The sequence below is a fragment of the Schistocerca piceifrons genome, chromosome 4, assembly GCF_021461385.2.
Source record: "Schistocerca piceifrons isolate TAMUIC-IGC-003096 chromosome 4, iqSchPice1.1, whole genome shotgun sequence".
Classification (NCBI taxonomy): domain Eukaryota; kingdom Metazoa; phylum Arthropoda; class Insecta; order Orthoptera; family Acrididae; genus Schistocerca; species Schistocerca piceifrons.
This window is the reverse complement of record NC_060141.1, coordinates 748,934,839-748,948,489: the sequence shown is the minus strand read 5'-3', so window position 1 is coordinate 748,948,489 and position 13,651 is coordinate 748,934,839. Positions and strand designations below refer to the sequence as shown.

Genomic DNA, 13,651 nt, shown 5'->3' with positions numbered 1-13,651 from the left:
ATGGTAATAGTTATACTCACTGATGGTATGTCCAAGCACAAAAACAGATGTAAACTTCTTGATATAAAAACTACACATCTGACTGAGGTCTTGCCTTCTATAGATAGCACCCTTAATGTTAAGGGTGTTGCCCATAAAAGGCAAAGGCCTGGGGTACGAGCCCCAGTATTAGCCTGATTTGGAAGTTTCACACCAGTGTGCATTCCATTGTAGATTCAAAGATTCATTCTTTTAAAATGAAAATACATGTCCGTTACAGGTGAACAGTGATTTCAACAGCTATGGCACAGGATGTTAACTCATTCTGTTTATATAAAGACATTATACTCCCAGCAAAAACACTAAATGAGTTATAGACTTTGTAAAATACACTTAAAGTTGTACTCCACATACACAGATGATTGTTGCAACCCCTGCCATAAAGATAGCAATGTCTCTGTGAAAATTGCTTATCAAAGATCAATCTGTAGTAATGCACTGCTGAAGCTCTGCTTGATGTGTTAGTCTGCATCACGTCAACTTCTTCCTGTGTGAGCTTGAAGAGAAATAATATTTAAATGTATAATGGATTTGGATTTAATACAAAGATGAAACAGTTAACATTTTGTGTGGACTGAATCACAAAGCTGTAAATCATTGTTATATTTGGACTTTAATATGCCTTGCCTATCTTTGTTCTATTATATGAGTACAGTTCTAAAATAAAGTTGAAACCATTTGAACATACCATGTGTGCTTCTTTGCATTTACATAGTTCGATTTATTTCAGTATTTATAAAGAACAGTGACAAGTAGTTTAGCATTCAAAATACCAATGTGACTTTCTAAACAAGGGTAAAACACAAAAATTCTTGCAAAAGTGTGGAACTTGGCCCAGGTCCTCCCAATGCCCAAAAAAATAGGGAGGGATGAAATCTTTTTAAGGTTTCTCTGCCAACTTGCACCCTCAGCTTAAATGAGGGTGGACTGGGACTAACAGACTTGCATGCAAAATGTGCACCACTCCTCATCAACAGAACTAAGTGTATAATACAAAAGGGACCACACACACGAACTGCTGTATTGTTTTACAAATATCACCCGACATCAGAGCTAGCAACGATTTATATTGTCAGTATCACACACTCATTACAATTTGTCTAAAATTATTAGCTCAATAAAAGCTACATATCAACAGATGTGGCCATACTTCTCAAAAGAATACTAATTCCTAATACATGGGAACTGTGACTACCGCAGCTCAGCTGGAAAATCATGTGGGAAAATAATACCAGAAAGTGCCAGCCAGATCGACTTGGTGCAAAATGATAAACTGGACAATACAGACCAACTCCAAGCTTTACTCCATCCAGTTAAAACTTTCAGCCGCATGTGGAAATTGTAATTCGGAGGAAGGAGTTGTACAATGTTTTAAGTGCCCGAAATTTGCCGACGTATGGCACACAGCAAGGGACACGATTCGGCGGATCAATAGAATGGACATACGTAACATACAGGTGTCTACTGTCATGATACCCCAATGTAAACCGCTTGCCAAAGCAAAGTGACACGCAACAACGTGAATCATGGCGCACACATTTCATATAATTTTTGGACTTAAATTAATGGATAACATACAGCACCTGGCATACTTATGGGATAAATATGAGAAAGTAACTCATCATTCTAAATACAGGCTTCCGTACATGAATTTTCTCAAGAACTCAATAGACAATTTCTTGCAGATTTCTGTTCAAAAGACTGAAATGTGAAACTATTGCAATGTACATAACTATGTTTCAAATGAGTTTGTTTCCTGTTATTACATGAGGGAAAAAAACACTTATATTTTAGCTGACTTGGTTACAATTGTGTCACTAATGCTGTCGAGTTTTATGTATGCTGTTTACACAGTACCCAAAATATATTTTCAAGATCTCTCACCAAAGTGCCTGATCTTTAAGTGTGTACACACCTGTTCTAGAACATCACACACATTTAATTCCAAATAAAACACAATGAATAACCATGAAGCCTATCTTGGCACTTCATTTTGTGCACATGCTGAATCTTGTATGGATACCAGTGTAATACATTGCATAAAATATTTTGAGCTGGTGATCAGGGAGAGACAATTCCCAGGACACAGCTTGAGAAATGGCTGCAGAATTTGGGACATGTGCTTCTTATATGAATGGGACAGGAAGAAACCCTAATACCTGGTACAATGGAACATACCATCTGCCATGCACTGCATGGTGGTTTGAAGAGTATGGATGTAGATGTAGATTGATAAAAATGCAAAATAAAAATTACAGTTCAATTTTTGTTTGTGTATGAAGTAGATGAGTTTCATTGATTGTCACCATTCTGCAGGTTTTATTTTTCAGTAGCAGGTGAAGAACCCTAGATTTTGAAATCTACCCTGAAAGACTTTCTCATGACACACTACTTTTATTCTGTACAGAAGATCCTTGCAGTAGTTTACAAAACTGCATTGTAACATGTTATTTATTATATCTACTATTGTCAATTTTTGTTTTATTTCTTTATTTTTCACAGTCTTCTTTTCTGGTTTTAAATTTTGGTTTCAGCTTTTTGTGAATCATACAGTGGCTCATTTCCTGATCAAATAGTTTTGGCTTGCAGACTCACAGAGAAGCAGAAAAATAAAAATAAACATTCCACCTGACATTTTCAGTTTTTTGTATTCCTGTCCGTACATAACCTGCCTGTACACAAAAAAGGGAATTGATGAAGCACTCACCTCTTTAGTTGACATTCGGTATGCCATTGCAATAACAGCAAGGCTCTTTAACTTCTTTTGAGCTTCCATGCATTTTGTGTATAAACTATGCCAGGATAACAAAACGGCAGCACAGTTGTAACACACAGAATGTGGCATGTCAGTATCTTCAAAGAGCTGAAACCAATGCGAGAAATAAATACCTGGCAGCTCAGATAAATCTCATTAACTTTCACTGCTTGTTTTCAGTACACTTTACATAGTATGTACTTACCTAGGACATTGCAACCACTGTTAACTGAAGGACATTGTGGCTATTGGAACCAGGTGGTTTCTTCATTTACAAACTGATGAAGGATGTGAAACTGATGTAAGATGTGAGACTATTCAAGAATTACCATTGACAAACAATAAATAAATATAAATATCTTGGTATTTGTCTACCTAAAGTAAAATTAATAAAATCAGTTTTACAGAAGATAACATACGTTTTTACCTATGTTTCAAACTATTTAATTTACACAACATGGGTTTCAGACTGAGATGTCATTTTAGTAAGTTTACTAAACAATTGGCTTTCAGTTGGAAAATTAGGTTATGTGAAATATAAGCAACAAAGTTTAATTTCTTGTGTAAAAATTACAACCTTCCACCATGATCCCATAGCCAAGTCTATTCACACGATGATAAAATTATTATGGGTTTCCTCTCAAGTTGCTTTGCCATTTTTATCTTAATTGTGTTTTCAACTGATTTTACTGTGTACTCATAGAAATGCAACGTTTCTTGGTTTCCAAAAAGAATTTGACACAGCAGTGGTTATTATCAAAACCTTTAACTATATTGGATTTCTCGATCAGGTGGACTCTGCACATTATGGTGGATGGAGAACCATTGATAGATGTAAGAGCAATTCAGGAAAGTGTGTTGTGACCAGTGATATTAATGTTGTATATTAATAAAAGATTACAAAATGATTCAAATATTGTCAATGTTCGTTAAATGTTCAGAATGTAAAACAGCACAGTTGAAAAAATTAAGAAATGTGATACAGTCTAAGTGAATAACATTGGACTCAGTCAAGAAACAAAATACTCAGGTGTAACCAGTTTGCTGGGATATGGAATAGAATGATGACATAGTCTATGTCATATTTAAAGCAGGTTGCAGACTTTGGTTCACTGGTACGATACTGGCTGAGGTCAGCCTACAAAGGAATATGCTTACAAAATACTTGTGTGGCCTATCCTACAATAATGCTCAAGTGCACCAAATGGACTAGCAGGGACACTGACTGTACATAAAGAAGGGCTGCACAAATTGTGATAGGTTTGTGTGACCCACAAGAGAGTGCTATGAAAACAATGAAAAACACGAGTTGGCAGATAGCAGATGCTCGAAGACAGGTGCCGGTTATCCTGTGAAAACACATTTATGAAATTTTGGGCACCAGTACTAAGAGAGGAATCTAGGAATAATCTACAGCCTCCTGCATTTCACTCCCATTGGGCCTACAAAGATGGTATCACACTAATTATTGTGCCCACGGATGCATTCTGTACACAAATGGCATGAGAAGAAGCAGAAGTATGCAGTACAACAGAAGTACCTGCTGTTGTGTTCTTCACAGTGGTTTGCAGAATACAGATTTAGATGCATATGTAGAACCCACCTGAAACTTTTGTAAAATGAAAGAACTACTGGTTCCGAAATCTAGTGTTTGGTCTGGTATTGTACATATCTGACAGTCTGCTACCATTTCACAGGTAGTACTTTTTTCTATCCTTGTTTGGCTGTATATTCACTTTAGAAATCCTTTTATTTACAGATTTGGAATCAAGCAAAATACAAGTGACATGAAGAATGAGTTACAGAAGTACTGTAGATCATACAACATGAGTGACAGGATATAAGCACTGCAAAAATCCTGTTAGGGGTAATGCACCAACTGTAACTTTAGTATTTATTCAGCAGAAATGGACAGTAAGAATATTGTGTAAAGAAGATAACCACACATCTTGCAAAGGCCTCTTTAAGGGTCTCAGAATTCTTATACCCACTTCCCAATACATTTATCATTTGATCACATATTCATGGTGTTGTCCAAAGAGTGTGGTGACCAAGCAAGGTCAATGCCTCATGTTGCAACCACAAGAAAAGGTAGTCACTTTGAGCTGCATCGATGAATGATTGACACCTGCATAGCCATGCCCAGAAATGTTCACCATGACACTACAATGGATCTTCTACTTATGGCGGAGCACAATACTGCGCTGCCCTTTCTGCAATTATCGAGTAAGACAACAACATGTGTGATCAGTGCATTAAGCAGAACACTGTGTGAAAGTTATTGTCAAACGTACTCTGAGTGACACACTCGCATCTTGTCCATGTCAAGTGATACATTAATGTTCCGAGACAGTTGTAAATATTGGTGACATTCCTGCGGAAACTAATTGTACAAACTTATATAATTCTTCTTATCTATGTTGTAATAATGCAAACAAATATTTTATGTGTTATAGTATCCTCTCATCTCCTCCTGGAGCAAAGTAAGGAACCCACCATTGTGGGTATGAATTTACAACACTACTCCCTCTTATGCCCACCCCCTCACCCTTGCCTCCCCTCATCCTGACTATAGATGGGCCCTCTCACCCTGGGGTCTGACTGACCTGCACTTTATTTTAACCTTTTCCTCTCTCCTCCCCAATGAAGGAACTATTAGTTCTGAAAGCCAGGCAGGTTGTTCCTATGGCTTGTGGTGGCACTATGCGCTTTCTCTCCCGACTGCAACTACTACCTAGTAACTCCATTTCTGTCCTCTCAACTGAATTTTCTTTTGATGTAATTAACTGCTGTTCTGTAAATACTGAGTCACATTTACGGACATTACTGCTCGTCGTGTAACTTTGTGACACACACTCCTATTTGCCAAGTGGCTAAAGAGAACTTTTCAATCCCTGACACTAAATATTCAGATAATTTGTAGAATGAGTGGCTAAAGATGTACTGTTTTAATTTTCTTTCAAAGGACAAGGGGATTCCCAATCTGTCGCTTTACATCAGATGAGAGCTTGTTGAATGCCTTCCTGCTGGAATACGTAATGATTCCCTGAACCTTGGACGAGGGGGCAAAGTCTACAAGAAAATTATCTTTATGTCATGTATTGAGACTGTGTAAATTACAGTTCAGCAGAAACTGACTCTTCACTGATGGCAACAAAAACCATTAAGCAATACAGCTACAGGGAAGTGGCTGTAGGAAGTCCAACATGCTTTAATAATAATAATAATAATAATAATAATAATAAAGACGCTTCTACGAGAGGTATGGCCACTTACTTCACTTAGTATTCCTATTGCTCACTTTTTCTGAAGAATCACTTTATTTATTTTAGGTGCACTGCCTGTGAAGGTAACTCCATAAGGCAACAGGGACTGAGAATATGCAAAACAAGCCAATACTTTAGGTCAACAAGATACGAGATCCTTATAAGGGCATAACACACTCAACTGTGCTTCTCGCTTAGTTTATCTGTGTGTTGAGTCCACTTTAAATTGTCATCCAGTGGTACCCAACGAATTTCACGCTTTGTGCTCCATTCAGAACATTGCAGTTAATGTCTGATTCTGGTGCTAACAAGTTGCTTTGTTTGAAGTTGTGTAACACAAGCCTTTGTGCTATTAAAACTCAAGCTGTTAGCTGCGAACCAGTCGTAGGCCTGTTTGGCTATAATCTGAGCTGTGCCTGTTGGTGTTGAGTTTGGGCCCTTGATTAGTATGTCTGTCATCAGCAAACATTACAGTTCTTGAACTGCCCTTTAAAGGAATTGGAAGATCACATATGTAGGTTAGAAATGAGAGTGGACTCTGTACCAATACCTGTGGCATTCCACACATTATGTTCCCCCATGCTGGTGTTATTACTTAAGCTTAAAGCTTGTATTTTTGAAACTGATGTCTGTACGGTGTGTACACAAGTAAATTTAACACATCTGTATTTGATTGCTTATTACTGGGTCCAGTTTTTTCAGCTACTGTGAGGAAGTAATCACTGAATTTGGTAGCTAATTATTTGAAAGTGTCACCATTCCTGCCTAGGGTATCAATTTCAATGGGATGACGGGGTTTCCTTGTTTCATTATTTAACAATGTTCCTAATATTTCTTTTTCTTTTTCTGTGATTGTTTGTTCATTTATTTATCTATTTTTTGCATTAGTACACAAGGGTTTTTTTTAAATTTTTATTTATTTTATTATTATTATTATTATTATTATTATTATTATTATTATTTCCTTCACTTTCTGAGACGTTAAGTCCGGTTAAAAATGGAGTGATGCGAACCTTGATCAAGCGTCACTTCCTTTTAACTGTATGGTATGTGTTATATTGCATTTAGGAACTTTTGGGTAATTGAACATGTATCAATAATCACGGATTTCTGTAGTTGTACATATATGTTTGGATGTATCTGTATTGCATTGATGTACTGGTGGATATTTTGTGGTATGACTCCTGTAGTTGATAGTATAATTGGTATGATGTCAACTTTATCCTGATGCCACATGTCTTTGACTTCCTCAGTCAGTTGGATGTATTTTTCAATTTTTTCTCCTGTTTTCTTTTGTATATTTGTTGTATTGGGTATGGATATTTCGATTAGTTGTGTTAATTTCTTCTTTTTATTGGTGAGTATGATGTCAGGTTTGTTATGTGGCATTGTTTTATCTGTTATAATGGTTCTGTTCCAGTATAATTTGTTTTTTTCTCCAGTACATTTTGTGGTGTATACTTGTATGTAGGAACGTGTTGTTTTAAAAGTTTATGTTGTAAGGCAAGCTGTTGATGTATTATTTTTGCGACATTGTCATGTCTTCTGGGGTATTCTGTATTTGCTAGTATTGTACATCCGCTTGTGATGTGATCTACTATTTCTATTTGTTGTTTACAAAGTCTGCATTTATCCGTTGTGGTATTGGGATCTTTAATAATATGCTTGCTGTAATACCTGGTGTTTATTGTTTGATCCTGTATTGCAATCATGAATCCTTCTGTCTCACTGTATATATTGCCTTTTCTTAGCCATGTGTTGGATGCGTCTTGATCGATGTGTGGCTGTGTTAGATGATACGAGTGCTTGCCATGAAGTGTTTTCTTTTTCCAATTTACTTTCTTCGTATCTGTTGATGTTATGTGATCTAAAGGGTTGTAGAAGTGGTTATGAAATTGCAGTGGTGTAGCCGATGTATTTATATGAGTGATTGCCTTGTGTATTTTGCTAGTTTCTGCTCGTTCTAGAAAGAATTTTCTTAAATTGTCTACCTGTCCAAATGTAGGTTTTTTATGTCGATAAATCCCCTTCCTCCTTCCTTTCTGCTTAATGTGAATCTTTCTGTTGCTGAATGTATGTGATGTATTCTGTATTTGTGGCATTGTGATCGTGTAAGTGTATTGAGTGCTTCTAGGTCTGTGTTACTCCATTTCACTACTCCAAATGAGTAGGTCAATATTGGTATGGCATAAGTATTTATAGCTTTTGTCTTGTTTCTTGCTGTCAACTCTGTTTTCAGTATTTTTGTTAGTCTTTGTTTATATTTTCCTTTTAGTTCTTCTTTAATATTTGTATTATCTATTCCTATTTTTTGTCTGTATCATAGATATTTATAGGCATCCGTTTTTTCCATCGCTTCTATGCAGTCGCTGTGGTTATCCAATATGTAATCTTCTTGTTTAGTGTGTTTTCCCTTGACTATGCTATTTTTCTTACATTTGTCTGTTCCAAAAGCCATACTTATATCATTGCTGAATCCTTCTGTTATCTTTAGTAATTGGTTGAGTTGTTGATTTGTTGCTGCCAGTAGTTTTAGATCATCCATGTATAGCAAATGTGTGATTTTGTGTGGGTATGTTCCAGTAATATTGTATCCATAATTTGTATTATTTAGCATGTTGGATAGTGGGTTCAGAGCAAGGCAGAACCAGAAAGGACTTAATGAGTCTCCTTGGTATATTCCACGCTTAATCTGTATTGGCTGTGATGTGATATTATTTGAATTTGTTTGGATATTAAGTGTGGTTTTCCAATTTTTCATTACTATGTTTAGGAACTGTATCAATTTAGGATCTACTTTGTATATTTCCAATATTTGTAGTAACCATGAGTGGGGTACACTATCAAAAGCTTTTTGGTAATCAATGTATGCGTAGTGTAGTGACCTTTGTTTAGTTTTAGCTTGATATGTCACCTCTGCATCTATTATCAGTTGCTCTTTACATCCTCGTGCTCCTTTGCAACAGCCTTTTTGTTCTTCATTTATAATTTTGTTCTGTGTTGTATGTGTCATTAATTTCTGTTTAATGACTGAAGTTAATATTTTGTATATTGTTGGTAGGCATGTTATGGGGCGATATTTAGCTGGGTTCGCTGTGTCTGCTTGATCTTTAGGTTTCAGATATGTTATTCCGTGTGTAAGTGTATCAGGGAATGTGTATGGGTCTGCAATGTAACTGTTAAATAATTTAGTTAGATGTGTTGAGGTGAACTTCTTTAACCAGAAATTTGCTACTTTATCATTTCCAGGGGCTTTCCAATTGTGAGTAGAATTAATTGCTTGGGTGACTTCATGTTGCAAAATTATCACTTCAGGCATTTGTGGTATCATCTTGTATGTGTCTGTTTCTGCTTGTATCCACCGTGCATGCCTGTTATGTTGTACCGGGTTTGACCATATGTTGCTCCAGAAGTGTTCCATGTCTGTTATGTTTGGTGGATTGTTTATTTTAATGTGTGTGTTATCTATTGTCTGGTAAAATTTCTTTTGGTTTGTGTTGAATGTTTGGTTTTGTTTCCTTCTATTTTCACTTTTTTTGTATCTTCTGAGTCGTTTGGCTAATGCTTGTAATTTCTGCTTCTTTTCGTCTAATTGCTCTGTCGCTTCTAGTTGTGAGATTTTACCTAACCTTTTTCGTTTTTTTTCCGAGATTTCATTTCTTATAAATTGTGTTAGCTGTCCGATGTCTTTTCTCAGTTTTTCTATTTTGATCTGTAGCCTGTGTTGCCATGCTGGTTTTGTGGGTTTCTTCTGTGTGTTGGTTGGTTCTGATCTCTGCCTAGTGTGTATATTTAGTGTAGTGAGTGCTCCTATATAAACCAGTAGTTGTAACTCTTCCATAGTTGTGTTTTCATTTATTTTGTTGTGTATGATTGTGTTGATAGTTTTTATTGTTGTTTCGACTTGTGGGTTATTTGGTGGTCTATGCAAGAATGGTCTAATGTCTGTATTTGTGTCTTTGTATTCTATATACGTTAGCTGAAATTTTTCTTCTATATCTAACATCTGTGTCACTTCGTGTTCTATTTGGGCTTGTTCTGGTGGCTGTCTTAAGATTTCGTTTTCCTCTGATTGTTTAATTGGTGCGTGTTGTTCTTTGTTTGTTTGCTCTGGGATGTTTGAGTCCATTACTGTATTTTCTTCTTCTTCTGATTGCACATTATTTTGTTCCAGTATTTGTTGTACTTGTTGTTTGATGTTTTCTAATTCTGACTGGGGTATCCTGTTATTTTTTATTATTACACGGATCTGATCAGCTAGTCGTTGTTCTGTTAAAAATTTTAATTCTGGGTATCTGGTAATAAATGTTGTGTATACTTGTGATCTGTATCCAGTTGTGTTGGTTCCTAGGTTTGTTGCTTGGTAATAACAGAACATGAGGTGTCGATTAACTTCATCTGACCATCTCATCCTCTGTCTTTGTTTTCCTTCTAGGGTGGTTGCAGGAAGCATATCCTGCAAAACACCTCTATTTGGATTTAAATCATTTTCCAGTTGGCTAGCAGTGTCGTTACCATTGTGAGCGGGCATAGGGTTCAAGCGTCGTCCCCGACCATGACGGCGCTTGTCCGAGCCTTCTTTAGTTCTGTCCTGAACCAACTAATCACACTAAAAGGGGGGTTAGCCCTATTAGTGGTTTGTTCTTTTCGTCGCCTTTTACGACTGGCAGAACATACCGGAGGCCTATTCTTCTTCTTATTATTATTTAAGTTATGGCAGAGTGGAGAATTCAGTAATACTGGTGGTAATGGAGTTTCAAATCTCAACTATTGGTACTACTTGCTCTCTGAATTACGTAGAATTTCCTCTTCTTAGCGCAAGATACTTTAATCCCCCAGAATTATCCACACAATTTTCTTGCTTTAGGTTAACTTTACCTCTATTTGTTTAAGTGGAAAGCATACCCCAAAGTGCTGTAGGAATACATTTAAGAAAAAGTTAAACGTTCCATCAGCAATGTCTGCTTTATAAATTCCTCCGCAACAGTCTTCACACAGTTTCTCTCTAAACACTGTGATCGAGTCATCATTTATGATTCTGTAATATGACACTTTTTTCTGTGGTCTGTATCTAACTGGAAAGTACATTTTATTGTTAACATTTGACCATCATGGTCACATAACTCACTGACTATTGGTTTTGTGGCTAAATCACAGCAGGTTGTTGAGTCTAAAAATACTGTCAAGAGGTGTTGCATCATGCCTTCCAGCCCTAACAGGGAATTGTACTGTAGAACATAATCCAAAGATGGGCATCAACAACTCCAGAAATCAACACTGAAGACTCCACAAAATATGATTCTACAATTTAAGTCTGCGTCATTTGTTCAAATTGTTGCCAGCTGCTTTATGAAGCTTAAGATACTTATTGGTGGTTGCCTGTAAACTACTATTACTACAACTGTGTGTGTTTCCTGGTCCATTAATGTGGTGCAACATTTGAAAAGCGGTTCAACTCAACATTTGTTAAGCTAGAGAGCCTGGGACTTAACTTCATCTTTTGCAAATATGCCCACTCCCTCTTTCTTTTTATTGGTTGTAGAATAGTGTGATATCAACTTGTATCTGTTAAGATGAATCTGTTCAGTTTCAGTGACATCCATATAATGTTCTGGCATGCACAAGTCTCTTGAAATCCCACCTACCCTTCCATATTCCTGTATGGATGTGAGAAGATCATCCATATTATTTATGAGGCTTCTGATGTTTTGATGAAAGACACTAAATGAACTTTCTTTAACACCCTTGGCTTTGTCCAAGCTCCACTCTTTTGTTGTACTGTTTATCTGTTTCAACTGTAGTTATATTTATTCTGCAGCTCAATCTTTCAGATAAGTTTGCCCTATACAACGCATGGAGAACACAATGATAACCACCAGGAAAGGGTGGATACTGCTTCAACAGAGTGGATTAGACATGGTAGCAGCCTCTTGCTAGAAAAATTCAAATGCAAACCATGGTGTGTATTGAGTATTACACCACCGAGTGAAAGTCGATACAACAATCCCATCCATATGTGAATGTCCCTCACATCTCAGCCAAGTTCCAAGCTATACATTAACATGTTCCACAAAAATCTTCATCCAGAGCACAAAGAATGACATGCTCTTCACACTGGTGTGAAGAGAGGTACTGTATACGCAAACGCTGGGCACCTCCGGAATGCTCAGGTGGCATGAGTTTCCTGTGATAATGAATGCTATTTAGAGTATCTACTATTTGGACAGTTATGTATGTTACTGATAACCCATGACGTGCTATAGCACATTATGTACTGTTTGTACAATAAAAAACTCCAAATCTTGTGCTGTAAAATGACTCACAACTGTCAATGCTTTAGGCTGCAAGTACAGATAATTAACACAAATCGATAAAAGAAATTTGACACATTACAAATTGCAATGACTTTTTTATATGAAATAAGTGGAAATTCAGCATACATTACAGTTGTCACAGTGGATAAGTTGTAACTTGATGGTACAGTGAGCTCGTTTTAATCAAAGCTGTTTTAAATAGTTAATGTTTTGAGAAACTGAGGATGGAAAAATCAAATAGATTTCTGGTATGCATTCCCTGATTCATATTTCAGTATCATAATGCTTTCGTGGCTTTCAATTGCTTTTCTCAAAGAATAACATAGCATTGTCTTCTTCTCTGACTTGTTAGTTGGCACAGGTTCTCAGATTCTGCAAATTCCCCAACTTTTGTCTGTGTTTCTGCCTTTTCTTATAGATAATTTCTCAGAGTGGCAACAAGCAGCCTGTGATCACTATTCAAACTCCCCCCCCCCCCCCCCTCCCCTCCCCCTGCAGGAAAGCCTTTCAAACCCATAATATGAGTCTAGGCTTCTTTACCAGAGATGCTATGATCAATCAGAAACTCATGCACTTTGCTCAGACTTCAAAAGCACTTGCAGATTTTTAAGGCAAAACAATTTGGAACATTATTAACTTACAAACAAACAAAATTAGCAAACCAAATGAAACTGAACCCCCACAAAATATATCTAGCAGTAATGGTGAAACTTTTGAGTCATTGTCTAGCAGATTCAATTATTACTGCCTCTCACAATGGCAGAATGCACTGTACCCGCTAATGAAGAACCACATGCAGATGCATTGTGTCTAGTTGCAAAGACACTGTGACCACACATACGCCAGCTGCTGTGGCCGAGCAGTTCTAGGTGCTTCAGTCTGGAACCGTGCGCCTGCTACGGTCGCAGGTTCGAATCCTGCCTCCGGCATGGATGTGTGTGATGTCCTTAGGATAGTTAGGTTTAAGCAGTTTCTAAGTCTAGGGGACTGATGACCTCGGATGTTAAGTCCCATGGTGCTTAGAGCCATTTGAGCAACCACACATACAGGGAGATTTAGTTAATTACAAGTTTTGTTTTCTTGCATTTGCAGCTGCAGAAATACATTTACAGTGATTGTCAGTTAATGATAACAGTCAAGAGTTCCGAGCAAAACACAGCTATGTACTTATAGTATGTAAATAATAGTCAGTATTTTCTAAAGTACTATTTATATAGAGCACTGTGAACTTTTCATCATGTTAGAGGACAAAAATAATAAACTGCTTTGGCATATTT

General features: G+C 36.9%; 1 protein-coding gene across 4 annotated transcripts in view; it reads right to left on the bottom strand.

Annotated features, from left to right (window-relative positions):
* LOC124795352 overlaps positions 1–13,651 on the bottom strand; it is a 130,269-nt gene that overhangs the window by 92,671 nt on the left and 23,947 nt on the right. For all 4 annotated transcript variants that reach the window (XM_047259344.1, XM_047259342.1, XM_047259340.1 and 1 more), the window contains one exon: positions 2,747–2,902. In XM_047259344.1, coding sequence (XP_047115300.1) covers positions 2,747–2,902 — 156 coding nt within the window. The remainder of the gene's footprint in view (positions 1–2,746; positions 2,903–13,651) is intronic.